The following is a 22,739-nucleotide window of genomic DNA, read 5'->3' as shown; positions in this document are numbered from 1 at the left end:
CAAAAAGTATAAGATATAACAAGATCAGACAATAAGATATCTGAGGGTTTTTTTTTCCTAAAGGGAATAGTCCTTGAACTTTGTTCAATCTCCACAGTTCTTTATCTGGATACAGATGGTATTCTCCATTCCAGATAGTTCAAAATTGTCCCTGATTGTTGCACTTATGGAATGAGCAAGTCCCTCAAAGTTGAACATCACCCCCATGTTGCTGTTAGGGTGTACAGTGTTTTTTTTGGTTCTGCTCATCTCACTCAGCATAAGTTCATGCAAATCCATCCTGACTTCCCTGAATTCCCATCCCTCCTGGTTTCTAATAGAACAATAGTGTTCCATGACATACATATACCACAATTTGCTAAGCCATACCTCAATTGAAAGACATTAACTTGATTTCTAATTCTTTGCCACCACAAACAGGGCTGCTATGAATATTTTCGTACAAGTGATGTTTTTACCCTTTTTCATCATCTCTTCAGGATATAGACCCAGTAGTGGTATTGCTGGATCAAAGGGTATGCACATTTTTGTTTCCCTTTGGGCATAGTTCCAAATTTCTCTCCAGAAAGGTTGGATGAAGTTTACAGCTCCACCAACAGTGTAATAGTGTCCCAGATTTCTCACAACACTTCCAAAAATGATCATTATCCTTTCTGGTAATATTGGCCAGTCTGAGAGGTGTGAGGTGGTACCTCAGAGAAGCTTTAATTTGTATTTCTCTCATAATTAATGATTTAGAACAATTTTTCATATGACTATGGATTGCTTTGATCTCCTCATCTGTAAATTGCCTTTGCATATCCTTTGACCATTTGTCAACTGGGGAATGGCTTTTTTTAAAAATATGACTCAGTTCTCTGTATATTTTAGAAATGAGTCCTTTGTCAGAATCATTAGTTGTAAAGATTGTTTCTCAATTTACTATATTTCTTTTTATCTTGGTTACAGTGGTTTTATCTGTGCAAAAGCTTTTTAATTTAATGTAATCGAAATAATCTAGTTTGTTTTAAGTGATGTTCTCCATCTCTTCCTTAGTCATAAACTGCTCTCCTTTCCATAGATCTGAGAGGTAAAGTAGTCCTTGGTCTTCTAATTTGCTTGTAGTATTGTTTTTTTATGTCTAAATCTTGTAACCATTTGGATCTTATCTTGGTAAAGGGTGTGAGGTATTGGTCTAAGTCTCTTCCATACTAACGTCCAATTTTCCCAGTTTTTATCAAAGAGAGAGTTTTTGTTCCAATAGCTGGACTCTTTGGGTTTATCAAACAGCAGATTACTATAATAGTTTCCTGCTGTTGCACATAGTCTATTCCACTGGTCCACCACTGTATTTCTTAGCCAATACCAAACAGTTTTGATTTTAGATTTTAGATCAGGTACTTTTTTTTCACTAACTCCCTGGAAATTCTTGGCTTTTTATTTCTCCATATGAATTTATTTACAACTTTTTCTAACTCATTAATTTTTTTGGAATTTTGATTGGTAGGGCACTGAGCAGGTAGTTTAGTTTTGGTAGAATTGTCATTTTTATTATATTAACTCTATCTATCCATGAGCAGTTGATATTTGCCCAGATATTTAAATCTGATTTAATTTGTGTGAGAAGTGTTTTATAATTGTTTTCAAAAAGTTTCTGAGTCATTCTTGGCAAATAGATTCCCAAGTATCCTGTCCCCTTTTTAAAGGAGGAGGTGTTTTTAAATCATTCTCAGTGATAGAAAATCCTGAGTATCCATCACTTCTGGTTAAGTATATTCTCTCTAACAGAGTTACAGTTCTTGAGAATTATTAGAGTCTTTCTCCCAAGTAGGAATATAGCCAGTTTTATCACATTGGGTAGCAGTCTCATGGATAAGTCATGAGTGTCCATTATATATGGCTAAGTATATTCTCTCAGATAGAGCTACAATTCTTAAGAGTTATGAGATATTTTTTCCATGCTGGGATATAGCCAGTTTCATCTTATTGGATAGCATTTTTTTTACCCCCCCCCTTTTTTTACCTTTTCATGTGTCTCTTGAACCTCCTAGTTGATGCCCGAATTTTGTATTTAGCTCTGTTTTTTCCATCAAGAATTGTTGGGGGGTGGCTAGGTGGTGTAGTGGATAAAACACTGGCCTTGGAGTCAGGAGTACCTGGATTCAAATCTGGTCTCAGACATTTAATAATTACCTAGTTGTGTGGCCTTGGGCAAGCCACTTAACCCCACTTGCCTCACAAAAACCTTAAAAAAAATTGTTGGAAGTCTTCCATTTCATTAAATGTCCATCTTTTCACCTGAAAGAGAAGGCTCAGCTTTGCTAGATAGTGGATTCTTGGCTGCATTCCAAGCTCCCTTGCTCTTTGGAATACCTTGTTCCAGGTCTTTGATCCTTTAATGTTGATGCAGCCAGGTCCTGTGTAATCCTTCCTGTGGCTCCTTGGTATCTAAATTGTTTCTTTCTGGCTGTTTGCAGGATTTTCTCTTTTATCTGATAGTTTTGGAATTTGGTCACAACATGCCTTGGTGTTTTCATTTTAGGATCTCTTTCTGGAGGGGAACAATGTATTCTTTTAATACCTATTTTGCCCTCTGGTTCCATGATATCAGAGCAATTTTTCATCACTAAATCCTGTAATATTAAGTCTAGGCTTTTTTTCTTTTCAGTGTTTTCAGGAAGATCTATAATTCTCAGGCTGTCCCTCCTTGATCTATTCTCAAGGTCAATGATTTTGCTGATGAGCTATTTTACATTTTCTTCTATTTTTTCTATTTGGGGGTTTTGTTTAATAGGCACTTGCTGTCTCATGAAGTCATAGTTTTCAGATTCCATTCTTTTTTTTTAGAGAAGAATTTTCTTCATTTGCCTTTTCAATTCCTTTTCCAATAGGTCAATTCTATTTTTGAAAGAATTTTCCATTTGACCAATTGAGGTTTGGAGAATATTATGTTCTTTTTGCATTTGTCCAATTGTATTTTCCAAATTTTTTTCCTTTTTGCAAGGTGTTAATCTTCTCTTGGGTTTCTTTTCCTAAATTTTCCAATTATTTTTAAACTCCTTCTTGATTTCTTCAAGGAAAGCTTTCTGTGCTGGAGACCAGATCATATTCTTCTCAGAGGTTCTAGGTTTCTCTGAGTTAGGGTCTTTTCCTTCCAAGAATTTTTCTATGGACCCTCTTTTCCACTAGCCTTTCTTCATTTTACTATGACCTTGAGTTGGGGAGGGGGTGGTTCAGAGAGGTTTGTTGTTGGGATCCCTAGAGGCTTTACGCACTGAGTGTAATATCTCCAGCTGGCCAGTAGGGGGTGCTAGATGTTTTGGTCACTGAGTGTCATATCTCCGGCTGGCCAATAGGGGGTGCTGGTTGCTTTCTCTGGAGTATCTGTGACCTTGATTGAGGCCCTCTCCCTTGGCCTAGAGGGATTGAAGCTGTTAAATACTTTTTTTCTTTGATCAATGGTGGGCTATAGCCTGGGGTGAGGTGATCACTCTCCCTATTGTCAGCGGAAGTGGTTTTGCTACTGGGCCTTAGCCTGGGTTAGAGGTAGTCTGTAATTGTTTTTGTTCGGGGAAGAGGCTTCAGCTGAAATGGAGGCTTGGACTCAGAGTTCCTCCTGACTGAGGAGCCCAGGGATGATGTCTGCAGCTCTCCAGCACTGCAACTCTCCTTCTAGCCCTGCCAGCAAGCTCCCAAGGGTCAGCGCCACCACCAGTGCCTCTGCTCCCTAGTTTACCCATGACCCTGCAGTTGACCGGGCTGCCCCTCTGTTGATCAAGCATGTCCAGTTCTTGGGCCCTCAGGCTCCCGGGCTCCAGCCCCTTCCCTAATCAGGCTAATCCATGGCTAATCCAGGCTCCCAGGATCTCCCAGTCTGTGCTCCTGCCAGAGTCCATGCTCCCACCCTCTGCACCTGGACTCACCCAGGATTGCAGAAGACAAATCCTGAGGTAGATGTTATTTCTCCTGGGTTTTGTTGATTGGATTTCTGTTAAGAGGTTTGTTTCATATCATATATGGGGAAGATCAAGAGATTTTAGAACTGTGCTTGTCTTCTCTCTGCCATTTTGGCTGGAAGTCCCCTCTCACTGCCTTCTTAACATCTTCCAATTCAGCTTACAATAATATTATTCCACTGAAACTGCTTTCTCCAAATTTAATGTTTTCTTAGTGATCAAATCCAAGGACCTTTTTTCAATCCTCATTCTCTCCTTAATCTTTCTTCAGCCTTTAACATGGTTGATCACTCTCCTTGATTCTCTCTTCTTTCTACCACAGTCTCCTGATTATCCTTCTTTTCTTCTCTCCTTTGCAGGACCCTCTTCTAGATCCCTTTCAACTTGGGGTTTTGTCCTGAGTCTTTTCTTCTCACTCTAGCCCACTTCAGTTGTTGATCTCATAAGCTTCCATGGATTTAATTATCATCTCTATGCTGATTATTCTCAAATTTAAATTACCCTGCTCAAACCTCTCTGCTGACTTCCAATCTGGTAGTCTTTGACAGCAACTTATAGTAGATAACCAGTAGTTGCTTTAAATTGAATATGTCCAAAACCAGAACTCATCTTTCCACCTTTATTCTCTTGGTCTCCTACCCTATCTCTTACTGCAGAGGAGCATGTAGTCCTCCAGGTCCCTCAGGCTCACAACCTGCAAGCCATCCTCATTATTTTTCAATTTCACATCCAATCTCTTGCCAAGGTCTTGCAACATCTTTCCAATAAGCCCCCTTTCCTTCTCCAACACTCCAGTACAGGCCCTCATCACCTCAAGCCAAGACAAACGCAATAATTGCTGAGGAGTTTGCCTGCCCCAAGTCTCTCCTCACTCCACTCCATGCTCCATTCAGTCATTAAAGTAGTTTTCCTAAAGTGAAGGTCAGATCATTTCACCTTACTCCTCATCTCCAGTGGCTCTTTATTGCCTCCAGGATCAAATACAAATTCTCTTTGGCACTCAAAGCCCTTCATAACCTCATCCTCTCCTTTTTCAGTCTTCTTATAGTAGTACCTTGTGTACTCTTAGCTCTATTGATACTAGCCTCCTTATTGTTCCAAGGCTAAGCTCCCAGCAGATTCTCTATCTCCCATGTTGGAAATGTTCTTTCTCTTCATCCTCACATACTTTCTGTCTGACTTTGTCTCAACTAAAATGACATCTTCTGGAGCAAGTTTTTTCCTCCTCTTTAATTCTAATTCTTATTTCCTATTTATTCTATAGATTGTTGAGTCCTCCCCACAGATTTTGAGTTCCTTTTGCCTCATAATTGTATCTCACAATGCCTGGCATATTTTAGATGTTGTTTGTTTGTCATTGTTTTGATTATGTTTGACCCTTTATGATCCCCCTTGGGGTATTCATAACAAAAATACTTGGTGTTGTGTCATTTCCTTCTCATGTGGAGCCAATGAATCTATTTAGTCAGATGATCAGTAGTTAAATGACTTGCTCTGAATCACACAGCTAGGAAGTGTCCTAAGGTTGGATTTGAACTTAGGTCTTCCTGTCTCCAGGTCCAGTGTTCTATCCACCAAGCTACCAGCTGTTTCTTAAAAAAATATTGAGCTATTTAAATCACATCTGACTCTTTGTGACCCTATTTGAGATTTTCTTGTCAAAGATGAGGGCACAGTTTGCCATTTCCTTCTCCAGTTCATTTTATATAGATGAGGAATTGAGTTAAACAGGTTGTAACTTTCCTAGGATCACACAGCCACTAAGTGCCTGGGGTCAAATTTGAACTCAGGAAAATGAGTCTTCTAACTCCAGGTCCAGCAATCTATCCAACTCATCACCTAGTTACCCATTTTGGTGCTCTATGAATGTTTATTGAAAAACTGAGTTCCTAGGGGTATTGAGAGATTAAATTACTTGCTCCAGGTAATACAATAATATCAGAGATGTAACTTGAACTCAGGTCTTTAGTTACTGTTCTAAGTTGGATTTCAGAGATGTATGAATAAGGAAAAAAACGACAGATTATATGGGGGGAAGTGATGGACAGTCTACTTCTCTACAGGTTTCCATGAAATATGAAAAAATTTAGAAGAAGGTCCCTTGAACTGTTATAATCTGTGGAGGATTTGTAGGGGGTAGGTGGAAATAGAATGGACAAGAATTGTACAGTGTGAAAGTATGAATAGATGGTGATCTGTATCAGTACAAAGCATTCACACAGATGACATGAAATCACTGATCCAGACAAAATATTAAAGTATGAATTATTTCTTCTTATAACAGTACATTTTTTTTAATATAAGAATTTTGTTCCCAGAGAGTTCAATAGTCATTGATTTTTCTCCCAAACATATTGCATATTCCAGTCTCTCCCCTTTTCTTTCCAAATCTCATTTATCCTTTAAGGTGTAGATAAAGTTACCATGACACTTCCTGAAACCATTGTTCTCACTGCATGGTTTAGTGGAAAGAGCAATAATTGAGGGGAAATCTTTGTGATAAATATTAGGATTGATTGTTATTCAGATATGTTCACTGTGTCCAACTCTTTGTGAACCCATTTGAGGTTTTTCCTGGCAAAAATACTGGAGTGGTTTACTTTGTCCTTCTCCAACTCCTTTTACAAATTAGGAAACTGAAGCAAACATGGTCAAGTGACTTGCTCTGGGTCACACAGCTAGTAAGGCTACATTTGATGAGGAAGATGAGTTTTCCTGGCTCGGGCCTAGCACTCTATCCACCAAGTCACCTGGCTACACCAAAAGGTCTGATATCCAAGGCATAAAGAAAACGAATATAATATTAATATATAAGATCAAGAGCCATTCCCTGGGAAGTAAGTGTTCAAAGGTTTTCAAAAGAAATGCAAGCTGCCAACAATTTCATTACTCTTGAGGTTTCATTTCACACTCATCTTCAGATTGGCAAAGATGAATATGGTAAATAGTGAAAGAGTCCAGGGATGACTAATCCATTGCTATTGGAAATCTGAATTTAACTAACAAATTGCCTTGAAAACAATTTAGAATTATACAAAAACTTATTGAACTGTACATATCCTTTAACTCAGCAACCACTACTAGTCATGTGTCCCAGGGTCAAAGATATTGATACAAAAATGTTTATAATATTACATTTTGTAGTGGCAAAAAACTAGAAGCAAAAAAGATACCTGTAGATGGGGAATGACTGAACAAATTTTGACATATCCAAATAATTATTATGCCTTGGGAATGGGAAAAGGGATTAAACTTGTGATTTCATTGTAACAGGGAACTTCATGAGTAAATTCTCCATAATAGAGCAAGTTGCTATCTAAATTATAGCTTCAGAGAGTTACCAAGAGCATGGAGAGGTAATTTGCTCACAGTTATGGGGCTGGCATGTATCAGAGGCAAGACCTGTCCAAGGCCTGTTCTCTTATTCACTATTCCAAAACATTGCCTCTACAGGAAGAGATGAATATTAATAATTTGGAGAGACTTAGAAAGGTTTGAATATAATCCAGAACAAAATAAGAACAATGATTATAGTAATAAAAAGTAAAAAAAAACAAAACTAATAAAACTAAGAATACAATACTTAATCAATTTCAAAAGATGAAAAATGAAGCGTGCACCAACATGAAAATGTTAACCATGATTGTACATGTATAACTTTTACCAGATTGTTCACTGACGGGGGAGGGAGAGAGAAGGGAAGATGTTCGAAAAATGCGGAACTCATAAACTTGCAAATGGATGATTGTTGAAAACTACCTTTTGCATGCAAATGGAAAGATAAAATTTCAGTTGAAAAAATATGAAGCATGCCTCCTGATTAATGTGGTCTAGAGGTATGAAATAAGCATATATTTTCAGACATTATCAATATGTGGGTTTTGTGTGTGTGTACAAAATAATATTGTGCATATGTGTGCTTGTAAATATATTATGTATATATATTATATGAACAGACATACATATGTGTGTCTTCCCATCAACTCAATCCCTTATTGTAACAATAGCTTAATGGGGGATTGAGGTGATGGGAATAGTTTAAGGAAAAGAGCATCAGGAACTTCTGCTTAAGTTGGTACCATGAAAATGACAGAGAAGCTCAACTCTTACACATTCTTATCAAGAAACATCTAAAAGGGCATCAGAAGGATCAATCAACAAGACCAAAGAGATAAAGCAGTAAAAGCTTTATAAAGATAAAGCAGATAAAGCACTTCTATCCAATACAGGACTACATGTGGAAATGTTTATGTTTGTTGATATTTGTCAAGTTCACAAAAACAGCAAAAAACCCAACCTTTTTAAAAAAGCAGCATCAGAGAAGCATTTTTTTTAAAAAATGAAAAAGTCCTTAATTCATAAGTCAAAAGATGTAGGCTAAAAAGTCCTTTTATAAAATATTACTTATATGATCTTGGGTCAGTTATTTCACCTATTTTTCAACTGATTTCTACAATTGGTCCTTTTTTTACTCTAGTCTAGATCCCAGGAAGTCCTGTAGAAAGTTTTTTGTACCTCTCATTTAGCATTAGGGACATTTCTTACATTCTTAGTATTATTATTTAACTATTGAATTTACACATAATTTGGGTCTTCAATGAACACTTACTATTGATTTTCAATAAATACATGTATATTAAGAAGAGAATAACATAACTTTGCTATAACACTATCATTGGGCATATCCTGGAATGTATACTACAGGATGTATGCCTTCATTAGCCATGAAACTCCCTTACATTGAAACTTTTTTGCCAGCTCATGGGTACCATTTTCTGAGCTATGTAGATACTAAAGACAGAGTGATCTACAATATTTGATCAATGTAAGAATCCCCTGAAACATCTTTGTGAGTTCATATGTAAAATCATTCATGTAAACATATCTTCTTCTGGGGATTACTCAAACAGAAAATTCCCAAAAGGTCCTAGAGACCCCCTTACTACTGTGATGAGTTGACAGTGATTGAGCAAAAAGTTTTTCCAACCTGTTGGATAGTGGTCAAAATTTCTGCTTACATGCCTCCAGTGATGTAACTCAACTATCTCTTGAGTTATTAGATAACTTAGATTTCTATATACATTTTCCTTGCTAAAAATCTGATTTGTATCAATATAAACCAATATCTGTAACTGAATGACTTGCCTAAGTACTATTCGCTGAGTGTTCCTGTAGTTAAGCTCAATTACTGTCTATATTCATAATAACTTGAACCAATGGATTATAATTTTTAAAAATTATTCAATTTAATAAATTATATTTTCTCATATAATCTTTTTTTTCCGGTTTTTGCTAGACAATGGGGTTAAGTGGCTTGCCCAAGGCCACACAGCTAGGTAATTATTAAGTGTCTGAGGTTGAATTTGAATTCAGGTACTCCTGACTCCTGGGATGATGCTCTATCCACTGCACTACCTAGCTGCCTCTCTCATATAATCTTAAATGCCCTTTTAACAGCAGATATAATTTAAACTGCAAATTATATTGTATTAAGGCACATATTTAGATAATACAAAGAATCCAGGTTATGAAGGTGCTTTAGTTGTACAGTAAACTATTTAAATGTCAATTAGCAATGTCTACTTGCTTTTTAAAGAATTGCCTTAAAATGAATACTGCTATGGTATATGAATGAAATCTATACACAGGCAACAGAACTTCCCCCAGCCAGTAGGTGGCACTTTAGTCTACCACTGGCAATAACAATATCTGACATTAGCAAGGAATAGAGATTTGCAAAACACTTTGCATGTTATCTTTTTTGATCCAATGATATCATGAAGAAGGTATTATTATTCACATTTTTGTAGTGGAGGAAAATAAAGTTCAAGGAAGCAGTGTGATCTATTTGTGGCCATAAAGGAGTTTTATGTATTGCTCACTAGTTGCTTGCTTTGGTTTTCCACTTTAGTTTTAGAATTGAAATTTCTTTTGCATTCTTTTCTTTTCTTCCTTCCATCCATCCATCCATCTTACACCATCAGGTTGTGTTGTACTCTCGCATATCTCTTAGATCAGTGAAAAGAGTAAAATTTTAAGCTCTCTGCAATTGGTTAATTCTGGTACCAGTAACTCCTCTTCATATCTTCAGAAAAGATTCCATCATTCACCACCTTTCATGGAATTTTGAGGTTCAGATCTCCCGATGGATTTTAACAGGTGCAAGGCATACTTTTAACAAGTGATGTCCAAAGGACAAAGTAAAAAAAAAAAAATTTGTTGATATATAATAAACTTTACGAGTTTTTACAACTTAAAACAAATTTTAATGTGATATTCTTTTTTTTGGGAGGGCTGCAATCACTCATCCATGACCTGGCAGTACTTTCACAAGATTTTGATAATTTATTCTTTAATCCATGATGAAACCACACTTTTATTATACTGGATATTAAGTATATCTTTAAAGAACAGTTATTTTTCCAAGTCTTGCCTTTATTATAGCACATACATTTAAGTTTTTAAAACATTGAACTTAAACACCAAATAAAGAACATTTTTATACAGAGCACAAAAAATTCTATATTAAACTGTGAATAGCCATTTCACATTTTTAATGTAATAAATTTTACTTTACTTTCCAAAGTTTTCCTTCTGTTCTCTTCTGCATATTTAAAAAAGTTCAAATGCCCAAAAAATTCCAATTATTTTTCAATCAGATTCCCCAGCTATTAGGAGGTATGTGTATCTGTCTTAACTTTCTGTGACATGTAGCATAGTGCAAAGCTGTGCTTCAGTAATCCATTTCTACTTGGGGAATTTTTTAACTTCAGAACAATTCTGCTTCTTAGGATATCAATATATTTATCAGTTCATCATTATCTTAATGGAAATAAGGCTTCCAGGCCCACTGGAAACATAAAATTCCCCAAATATTTGGGGGGATAAATGTTTCACAATCTAGTGAAGATGCCCACATCTTATTGATTCACTAGACTTTCTTCTGAAAATACTTTTGGTATATAAAGCTTGGAATGAAAATGTTTTCATCATTAAAAATTACTTTTTCCAATCTTCAGCAAGTCATGACAATCTTTGTATTATCAGTTCATGATGTTTTTTACTTCGTAGCAATGCTTAGCAAATAGGTTTTCTCTTTCTATTGGTCTGCTTGCTTATGTGATTTCAAGAAGCCAACACTGTGGGGAATCAATGGTATCCCCTCCAGCTGCTAGGTCCCTTGGAAGGTCTTTTCTTGCTTTCTGAGAATTAATTAGGCTGTTTGGCAGAAACTGTTATTGACACTTTAAAAAATTTCAACAGTACTTTGTTCTGTGCTGAGGTGTGTATGTTCCTGTTTTGTTGTGAATGATCCTTTGAAGTGCTTTACATTCCCACACCAATAGTTACTGCAATACCTCTAACAGTTGTTGGAGTGTGCTCTTCAAGTAGTATGACTTTAAGATATTTCCTTGGCATAATATTCATTTAAAAAAAAACAATTCAGAATATAAGAAAGCAATAAAACACATGGATAAGTATAATTTAAATTCAGCATTCAACTACCAGAATATCAACTAAAAGGGAAATCAAATCAGTCTTGTTGTATCTGGTCAAGATTAGACAGTCTGCTCTAACTAGTGTTAGTAGAATCACATTTATGATATGATTCATATGAAAATTATTTCTTGTCCCTAAGTAATTGACAAAAGACATGTACTTGAGTATGCAAGAGCTCTTTCCCTTTCCTCCCCTCAAATTTAGGCGGAATCATGATTTACCTGAAAACTAGTAAAACCAAAAATTAATGGAATCACAGATGAACAGAGCAGATTAATGCCAAAACAAAGTTTTTATTTAAAAATTTTACCTGAAGTGCCAAAATTCAAATCTTGAAACTACTGCTCAATTGTGAGAACTTGAGATTTTACCTAGGGTCATGTTCAGAGAGAATAGTCTTTAAAGTAGTCAGAACCAGAAGAATTAAAAAAGAAAAATTACACACCTGATATCGAATGGGTGTCCCCCACAAACTATTTGTCAAAATTGTCGTTTGACAAGTTAATCATAGCATGGTTAAATTAAAGAGCATTGATTTGGCTTTTCTGGAAGAGAGTGAGAACCTAATTTTCAGCGATAGTTTAAATAAACAATTCCACTAAATACTTTCCTAGGTTCCTGACAACTATAAAAAAAATTCCAATAAAGCAGTAATCTAAAAACAAAATGTAAATAGGAAATAAAAATCTTCCATAGACATTAATTTTTTAAAAAATAGATTTTATTGATATCTTTTGTTTTTACATTGTCTATATTTCCCTCTGCATCCCATCCTTTACCCCTCCCAGAGAGCCATCCCTTAAAACAAAGAATGTTTTTAGAAAAGAGGGGGGGAAAACCCAGTAAAATTGATCAATACATTTTAAAAATCTGACATCATACTCAATGTTCCACACCTGGGGACACCCTTCCCCTACTTCTGCAAGGGTGAGGCAGGTGTCTTTTGATATTTCTTCTTGAATGTCAAACTTTTATAATTTTGCATTTTTCAAAAATATTGTTTTGCAATTTTTTAAATTTACATTGTTGTATTTATTATTAAGTATATTGTTTTCCTGGTTCTGCTTACTTTTACTTAGCTTCTGTTCATTTAAGTCTTTCCATGTCTCATTCACTGTTTCCTATAATACATTAATATATTAATATAATAATCTATTACATTCATGTACTAAATTGTTTAGTCATTCTGTAAGTGATGGCAGCTAGGTGATGCAACAGATAAGAGTGCTGGGACTGGAGTCAAGAAGACTCATCTTACTGAGTTAAATCCAGTCTCAGACATTTACCAACAATATAACCCTGGCAAATCACTTAATACCATTTGCCTCGGTTTTCTCATCTGTAAAGTGAGCTGGAGAAGGAAATGGCAAACTTCTCTAGTATTTCAGTCAAGAAAATCCCAAATGTGGTCAAAAAGATTTGTTGAACAGAACTGAAAATGACTAAACAATAAAATGTTTTAGATTTTTCTTTCATGAAGTGCTGATAAAAATATTTTGGTATATATGGAGCTTTCTTTTTGTAAATGACTTCCTTGAAATATATGTGAAATCTCTAGGTCAAAGGGAATAGGGGTAACAAGAATTTTAAAAACAATCACTGATAACAAAATGTTAAATTCATGAAATAGAGACTTTATTCCAAAATTTTCTAACTTTTCAATAGAAGGCTAATAGCCCTTTATATATGTGGACAGAAAACTCTAGTTGAAAAAAAGATCATTCTGTCATTACCCATTATCATTTGTGCAATAAAATGTTATAAGAATGGATTTTAAGCAATGAAATATGACAAAGAAGTTAAATACTGTTTTAAAAGTTCTTATAAATAATCTTGTAAAGAGGAACACTTTAATATCATAAACTACTTTAGATTTCAACAATTCTAAGTCTGGCAAATAAAAGTTTCATCTTTTATATAAAGTCAATTTACTTAATTTGAACAAAATATTGATTTTTAGACTCATCCTAAAAGGGATAAAAGTGAAAAACTATCACAATAATGTGTCAGTTATTATTAACTAGTTTAAATTTATATAATAATTAGTAAATAAAAAATATTAGGGGAAAAGGAAATGACCAGTTTATGTGCCTTTTTTTCTTAAAAATCTTTCACAGAAAGTGATTGTAATCAGGCCTGGAAAAATCATTTGTTTTGTTGCTAAAATTCCAAGTTAATGAGGCATTACTTCTATGGGTCACTAAGGTGACAAGGGTTTAATCTAATTAGCTTTCATTTCATAACCAAGATTTTATGTGAAAAATGTGAAGTTCACATAATATATGAACTGAATAGGTGCTTAATAAATTTTGACTGAACTAAAATTTACTTGATTTACAAGATAATTTCTGATCTGAAAAACTTTAATAGTTTTAACAAGTCATTAGAAGGGGAGAGTTAGACATAAGGGGGCATGGTGGAGATGGGTGTTATGAGGCTCAAATAAGTTAACAGATGTAAAGCACTTTGCAAACCTTAAAGTCCTATGAAAATGTCAGTTATTATCATTGCTGTTCATTTACCAAGCTTTCTATTGTACTCTTGCTGAGCTCAAGAATGGTCCTAGAGCAATACAGAGGTATATATTTAACAACCAAGCTGGAGGGAGACAGGGAATGGGAGAAGTGTATACATGTAGTTTTAAATTTCACCTACCTTATTAACACTTTAAGTCTGGATAATCAACAAAACAATAAATTAAGCCCAGGTTTGTAGCCAGTACTGAGTTTTTAAGGGTTAATACTCAGACAGAAAATTTAACAATCTGCTTGGGAGTGAAAGCTGGTTCTAGCATACCCTGGACCTCGGGTTAATCTAATCTCAGAAACTTCTTAGGTCATGAGATCATAGGTAAGTCACAGCCTCAATTTTCATGTCTATAAAATGAAATAAACATAATTCACATAGAGTTGTTGTGCGGAAAGTGCCCTTAAACTTAAAAGTATAATGTAATTGAGCACCTACTTAAATTATAACATCTATACCATAATTTTGTCTAAATGCCTCTCAGAAAATATTAGAGGGATTGTTTCTGCTAATTGAGAAGACATTAAAAAATAATAAGAAAATGGAGTTGACTAATCTATGTATATTTTTTGGAAGACTGACCATGGAATTTCAAAATGAAACATAACTTTAGAAGAAGACTGGTGAAAATACTCAGAAATCAATGAAGCTAAGAGAAGATTGACAGGCTTTTTTTTTTTTAACAGTATTAATATTTGAACACAGTTTATCTCCAGAAGAATTGACTAATTTCTTTGGAATTTGCCAATTTTGGTAATGCTTTTCATTTTCTACTCAAAAAGTATCAGAGAATCCTGTCTTCCTGGGTTTATGCAGAACAAGGTGAAGTTAACTGATTTTCAAAAGACAGCATGGCACATTTAAAAGTTTACTGAACTTGAAATTGGAAGACTCGGGGTTTGAATCTTAGTTCTTCCAGTAAAACTTTGGAAAAGTCACTTAAGCCACTTTCTTTCTTCATCCATAAAGATTTGGATTAAATGGCCTCCAAAGTCCTTTCCTTCCTAAACCTAGATGTTGAATGCTAAATACAGGTTCCCTTTAGGTAAAATTGGCAATCAACCTTAAGCCTTTTGCTACTTACAGAATACAAGCTAATACATGGATAAAGAAACATTTTTTTTCTAACTGTTTCAATCTTTTATACCTGCAGTAAAATGTTGTTAAATAATTCTTGTAATATATTTTCAACCCAATGTTACCTGATTGATTCAATTCAATATATGAAATTCTATCATTGTGGAAAGTATTTCATTTTAGTTGATTTATTATGTTAGCATTTAAGTGTGGCATTTTACAAGCTGCTTCTGCTTTAGTTTCTGTTCACAACAATAAAGAAAATTAAGAAAAATTATGGACTGGTATCATTCATAGAATTTACATCTGATGAGGAATACTACCCTTAGGGAAAACCTACCAAACTCTTTAAATGGTCAGGGAACTCTTTCATAATGTATCAAAAATTTGATAAGTGAGATAAGAGAATGAGTTAACAAAATGATGAGGAAGTGGCTTCAGTCTACTGTGTGAGTGATGGTGAAAGTCAGTTCTATTGTGCAGACAATGATCATGACAACGAAGAACAGAGTGATGATCCAGAGGAATAAAATGTCACTTAGGATAAAGCTATTATTGTGTTGAAAGGCAGGTATGTTACATATCCTAGTTAGTTATATAAAACTGCATATCCTTTATTCCACCCATATGAAAAGAGCAAAAATTATCAAGAAGGAAACAACTATCAAAAACTTTTTGAGGAAAGCAAATTTTAGAGTCACTGCTAGGATCACTATCCACTGAATCCTTTGTTCTTCTACATCTTCATCTTCAGCTACATCTATACAATGACATGATAACTAATGTTCATAATGACTAGAGTTAAGGGAAGATTAGATTATAAGTTGTGTTGTTTTTAAATAAGGAAACATAAGCACATTTTATAAAAGTGTCCCCAATGGTAAAATTATAAAGTTAAGAAGTTAACTGTCTGATGTTAAACCTGACTGCTGAAAATGATTCATTCTTAGGGCTCAGAGCATTTACTATGAAAAATTCTTATACTAGTTAGAAAGTCAGTAGATAATAATACAACTATCCCTTCCACATCACCAGTTTCAATACATCACAGTTGGTGTAGGTTATATGGGAATTTGGGGGGAGTTTTACAGAAGTTATAGATGCAAAGGTCAGCAGACAATACAGAAAAGTTTAGAAACTCAGAAATGCATAATCCAAGTCTTACAATAAGGTATTGTATTTAGATTTCTTCTCTGATAGGTCAAAAAATATTACATGTATTATCCAGATCATGGGGGGTGTCACACCCCTTACTCCCTCAGTGTGGAAGGGATAACTGCATACTGTTTTAAAATGTAGTTACTGTGCTACATCAACTACCACATTTCATTATCTCAAAATGAAAAAAGAATCCATCATCTGATTAATTTTGAAAGCTATTCTATTAAAGTGCCAAACAGAAAACACTGCCCACTAATCATCTCTAATTATAAAAAGCTTACCTTTCTGCTTGATTTCAAAAGAATGAAAATGTGATTGGTATTTAATTCTCCACCTAAGTTTCATGACAGTATAGTGACAACCCTGATTTTTCAAAGGTTTTTTTGGTTGTTGTTGTTTTTTTTTTTGTCAGGGGATTACATTCTGGCAGGTCCTTTCTAAATGAAAGACTTTCACCAAGTACCTGGTGCTCAGCTCAGATTGCTATCACCTGAGAATCAGTCTGTTAGATCAGAAAGCTGGTACACCAGGTAGATTTCTTTACACCACAGTTAACTCATGAAGATCATCTACTAAGAAACAGAGATTGTAATCTGCATCCATAAAGGAAATGGTCACACAGGTGAAAACAGAGATCTTCTGAAGTACAGAAATAGTAGTAATTGATATATACTATTGATTTGATAATATCCCCCAAAAGGATTTTAATATCTTAAATATTAATAGTCTCTTCATTTTAGTAGAATTACTAATTATGTTCCAGGCAAATTAACTTCTTGTTGTTACTAGAATGAAAGGAGAAAAACAAAAAACCTTTACATGACTCTGTACTATAATAGTTGTCATATTCCCTTAGAAACAATGAGATATTTCCACTCAAAGCAAAAATTAGCCACAGAGCAAACCAAAGCAAAGTTGTTTCCTTTATGAAATTAACAACTAGAATTCAAAAGAAATTATGTGAAAATTGGCAGAAAAGAGTATGGATCTTATCAGGTCACATTAATGGAGGAAATTCAATTTATTTTTTTTCTCTATTTTTGCCCATAAATTGTTATACAAATTTAGGACCCAATTAAAATCACTCTCAACAGAAATTTCACCTGCTGTTCTAAAATCTTGGCCCATTAATTCAACTGACACAACCATTCACAACTTCCAGGAATGCAGAAAAAAAAACTGTAAAGTATAAAATCATTGGTGTAAGTTTAAAAATGAAGTTTCCATCATTCCTCATTAAAAGTAGTTCTATTCCCCCCCAAGAGATCAAAAACCTTTATAAAATAACTCTATACTAAACTTTTATTCATAAAGAAGCTCATTTGCCATTTCCAATTTCTAATATACTGCAAATGAATGACATTCTGGAAAATATTTAAGATCTTTCCATCTCAAAGGTAGCATATATTATCTTCTTAGGAAAACCAGAATGCCCATGGATAGGCTTACGATAATTTTCTTTGTTAATGCTAGAAAAGCACTGTGAAAATGAAAAGTGCTGCTAAGTGCCATTATCTTTCTTAAATTTCCATTTCTACTGTTTCATTTGGAAATAAACATATGCAACATGTTCATGTTTTGATATGTATTTTTATTTCCCTGCAGTTTTCACTTATCAAGAACAAGTAACAGGGAAAGTTGTCTGAACTAGTGCATAAACAAACATTCTGAAACACCACTACACATATCTAATTTACAAGAACCGTATAAAAAAAGTCACTAAAACACTACACTACGAAGGTGTCCAACACTTACAGTCAGACTTTTTCCAACCCGTTACTTGCCTTGTAGCCACAGGAAAATTCTCCAAAATTGAAAAGACAATCTTGCCACAACCCTCCCCCCCTCCCACCACCTGGGATGGCTCGATATCTAGACATCCAATAATTATTGCAATGATATAATGCAATACATACCTGGTAAAATATTCTTTATGTGGTGTGTTACAGTTTTAAAGCCGTTAAAATATGTAGTCTTCAGATAAAATGTAATCAGTTGAAAAATTTTCTTATCTGCACAGTTTATATGTGCTAGATGCATAATTTTTCCTAGTCAGTTTTTTCTGTGTAATTATTTTTTATAAACTGGTATTATAAATAGAAATATACATTCAAAATATATGGAAAAGTGAGTTACTACATTAAATTTGCATGTATCGATCCATCCCTTCCCCTGCACAGTAATAGAAAATACTATTTTGCCTTGAACTTCATATTGACAGTGAAATGCCACTAAAGTATTTACCAAAAAGTCCATCTAGTCAAATTGTGAAACAAAATGAACCAAGTGAAAACTTTACAGTTCCTTTAGAAAAAAATTACAAGAATTTCATTTCCTAGCTATGAATCTTTAACTTTTTTAGACACAAAGTTTGATTTATTTGTACAAGATACAAAATGTAAACATGGCAAAATAAATAGTTAAAACAAGTGATGCAGGATCCCATTTCATGCTCATGATCCCATTAAAGAATTATTTTTAAATCCATTCAGTTGCAAATTCAAGTGCAAAAGCATGATGATGAATATCTACTATTCAAGTAACAGAAATAATATTGATGATACAAATAAACTATTTTACAAGGTAGTGATTTTCCCAATTTTACAAAATGTACATTATATATCGATTTAATATACGATATATTGACAGTTCAATAGGTCCATTTTAGTTCTCTGTGATCCAGAGAGCGTTGTATTTTGCATTCAGTTGGAAAAGAAATGACTACACACCATCAGCACAGGTCAACGCCACCAGTTGGAGGTTATGTCACTTCCATAGCTACTGTTGTTTCCGCTATTCCATTTAAACCCAATCTTTCTGGTTCGTGGTTCTCTCTGAAACAAGAATAATGATAATATAAATACTGGTGCTTTAAATAATATTGAGGTTTTTTTAGGGTTTTTTTTGCAAGGCAAACAGGGTTAAGTGGCTTGCCCAAGGCCACACAGCTAACTATTAAGTGTCTGAGACCGGATTTGAACCCAGGTACTTCTGACTCCAGGGCCGGTGCTTTATCTACTATGCCACCTAGCCACCCCTTAAAATAATATTGTTAACATTGCTATGTCTTGAGAAACATAAGAGCACTAATTCTGAATACATACAAAAGAAAATCAAAATCAATACTGACATAATTAGATTGGAACAAAGTATCACTCCTTTCAGTGAAATACCTTTAATCTATTTATAACCTGACTATATTGTTTACTTCATTCAAAATATCATCTTTAGCCAATTCCACTGAATTTACAAGGAAATTGATAAAGCTGATGACATGAACAATATCAACATGCAACATAAGGTAATCAAAAGGACTCCTGAAATAATTTCTGTGGTCAAGACATGTCCCAGAAACATTATGCAGAGAGGTACATACAATTTTATTTGTAGTCTTTTAAAAATTAGTATACATGACTATATGTTTATCAATCTATTAAATACAGCATCTAATATCTGACTGTCCTCAAAAGTTTCCCATTTATCAATTTAACAAATATTTAATGAATGTATAACATGTACAATTGATTTGCTGGGGGAAGAAGAATTAAGATATTATTACTGCTTTTAAAGAACTTTGTATATTTTTAAGAGACAAATAGGTTGAAAACTTAAATAGTAAAGATCAATCAATTAATTAATCAAAAAGCACATTTTAAATACCTACTATACAGTGCTAATACTGATAAAGTGTTGAGTACTGTATCAAATGGTGAGGATACAAACACAAAGAATGAAATGATCTCTGACCTTCAAATTCACTACAGGGGAAAATAGTATGTCTGTAAATACAAATATATAAGGAAATTGGGGGGGGGTGTTAGCAAAAGCATCTGAGAGAGTCAGATAAGGTTTCATATAGGAATTAAAATTTAGGCTGAGTTTTTAAGAATTCTAGGGAATCTAAGAGATGGAGATGAGGAGTATATTATAGACATAGAGGTCAGACACTTGGACCAAAGCAAAAAGATCAATGATGAAGAAAGGAATGACAAGAAAGCCAATTTGTCAGCTCAAAAGAAAAAAGATGAAAGAAAATAAGTCTAAGCTGTTACAAAGCTGCTGGAACTAGAAAAAAATGGGGCTTCAAATGCAAAAAAAAAAAAAAAGAGGAGTTTGCCTTTGATCCTGGAGGTTAACAGAGAGCCACTGAATTTATCATGTATAGCTTTAAAAGGTGAGTGGTGCTTTAGCAATATTACTTTGTTGACTACATAGGAGATGGGAGGGCTGAGGGGAGACAGGAAGAAAGGGAGGAAGAGGAAGAAAAAATGGAAAGGAGAGGAAAAGGGAGGGAGGATGAAGAAGAGGCAGAGGAGAGGACAAGATAAGACTGACTGAAAATGTAGTGTGAGGGAGTGAAAAAGAACTAGAAGATTAATCTGAGGTTGTAAACCTGGCTGAATGATCTCAATTTTGGAAATATTGAGTTTGAAATGCCCACAGGGCATCCAAAAAGAAATGTCCAATAGACAGTGGTGATTCAGAACACAGACTAGATATAAAGCTGTATAGAGCTTGTATAAAGGTGATTAATGAAACTGAAGTCAGTTTTAGAAGGACATGAGAAAAGAGGAAGTAAAAAGATCCAGTGTAGATGACTTTCTCACGTTTTGACCAATAAAAATGTACAAAGACAGAATGGTAACTAGTGGGGATCCTAGTTGTTGTTGTTTTTTTAAGGATGATGGAGACATGGGTGCATTTGTAACCTGCAAGAATGTGGCCAGTAGGAAGCAAAGAGACATGAAAGATTAGAGAGAGTGAATGACAGTAGGGCAATCTGCTAGATAAGAGAAGATGGGATTGTGTGGACATGTAAAACATTAGGTTTGGAAAAAAAGGTTACTGTTTCACATTAGGGGTGAAAGAGATAGAGGAGGGAAGATATCTAATGATGTGGAAAGAGGAGGGGAGAATTACTTTCTCAAATTATGGACATCATGGATATAGGTATGAATTAGTCATTTTGTTCACATATCTGTCTGGAGTATAAAAACTGAACAACTCATTCATTTTAAACAAATTAAAAGTGGTCAATAAGAATATTTATTTGTCTGTTCTATTTAAATCAATGTAATACATTGGAAAGAATAATAAACCAAGAATCCTGGGTTTCTAATATGATTCTGCCACTTACAGGCTAAGTGTCCTTATAGAAGTCATTTAACACTTCTGTACCCAGTTTTCTTACCTGAATAATGAAATGATTGGACTACAGAATTTATAAGGTCCCTTAGAACGCTGGTATTTTATTCTATTCTAGACACTGACACACACCTTGCTATGCTGCTGATGGCACTGCTAGGAGTCACCTTTGGCACTCTGTCCATACTGGCAGCAACTGTGGCAAGTTTTAAGGCTGTTGGCGATGGTGCTGAAGTCCTTGTATTGATATGCACATTGACTGGAGAAACAACACTGACATTGTTGAGGTGCACTGCATTTGTCAGGCAGGAATTGTTCATGGGAAGTGTCTGAGGGCTGCTTGTGCACAATGCTGGGATTAAGTGGTTTGTGGTGGTGTGGCCAACTGTCCTTACAAGTTGTACAGTTGAAATCCCTGGGCTGGATGATAAAGCCATATTGGTGGAGTACAGAGTTTTAGAGGTTCCTAGAAAGGAAAAAAAGGTCATCTGGTGAAAAGATGAATAAAATTATTTAAAACTTAAGCTATAACAAAACAAATATTTATCCTAGTAAATATTTCACTAGAATTGAAAAACTCAATATTTTTATTACTGAATCTGTGAATTTTTTTAACAGCTTTAAGTGAAAATTTTATCATTTCTATAGTGAGGCTGTGAAAACTAATGAATTATATTTAGAGCTTTACCAACTTTTCATTATCAAGGAGTATACAAAAAAAGGAAATGGATATTATTGGAAATTAACAATGCACCATTTATTGTAGGATTATTTTGACAAAAGCAGAGAGGTGAAATTAAGTCATAGTCAATGAACAGACAACTAAGATTGAATAAGGAAAAAAATTAAGACAAAATGGCCTGCTCACCAGGTGGTCTGTTTATATATATATGTATGTACTGGTAATAGGTTACTTAAATGCTTGCCAAGGAATCTTGGCCATCATTCTTAGCTATTGTGAACCTTCTCAAAATTACTTTATCCTTCCTAACACTGCTACCCACCACTTTCCAAACAGTCTTTTTACCTAATTCTTCTTTGGCAGGTTGACAAAATATTTTGAATTATATAGAACTAACCCAATCATCCAGAGTTTATGTCCATATCTGACCTTCACTAAAGTAAATAAACATTCTTGCTACATGCAAAAATACTTATTCCCATAAAACTAAAATTCACTGAAAGGGACCATGGAAGACACAATTTCAGTTGCCTTCAGTGTTTAGTAAATTAAAGCAGGAAGGGATATTGTGACAGAAATCAAGAGCATATTTTGAAGGTTGAGGAAGGTGGAACTGACAGTTTGCATTTTATTACATTTGTAAAAGACACAACATAGGTACCAATATGGATGTATAATCTGAAATAACAAATTCCATCAAGGAAATATGAAAA

The 22,739-nt window shown here is 34.5% G+C and overlaps 1 protein-coding gene across 1 annotated transcript in view; it reads right to left on the bottom strand.

The window, feature by feature from the left end:
* Positions 1 to 16,553: 16,553 nt before the first annotated feature.
* EPC2 (enhancer of polycomb homolog 2) overlaps positions 16,554 to 22,739 on the bottom strand; it is a 183,927-nt gene continuing 177,741 nt past the window's right edge. Inside the window, exons 13-14 of the mRNA XM_074215134.1 lie at positions 21,477 to 21,810; positions 16,554 to 19,033 (exon numbers count right to left, since the gene is read on the bottom strand). Coding sequence (XP_074071235.1) covers positions 18,961 to 19,033; positions 21,477 to 21,810 — 407 coding nt within the window. The 3' untranslated portion in view covers positions 16,554 to 18,960. The remainder of the gene's footprint in view (positions 19,034 to 21,476; positions 21,811 to 22,739) is intronic.

This window comes from Macrotis lagotis, chromosome 1, assembly GCF_037893015.1.
Source record: "Macrotis lagotis isolate mMagLag1 chromosome 1, bilby.v1.9.chrom.fasta, whole genome shotgun sequence".
NCBI lineage: Eukaryota > Metazoa > Chordata > Mammalia > Peramelemorphia > Peramelidae > Macrotis > Macrotis lagotis.
The sequence above is the reverse complement of the archived record's forward strand: the minus strand, read 5'-3'. Positions and strand labels throughout refer to the sequence as shown.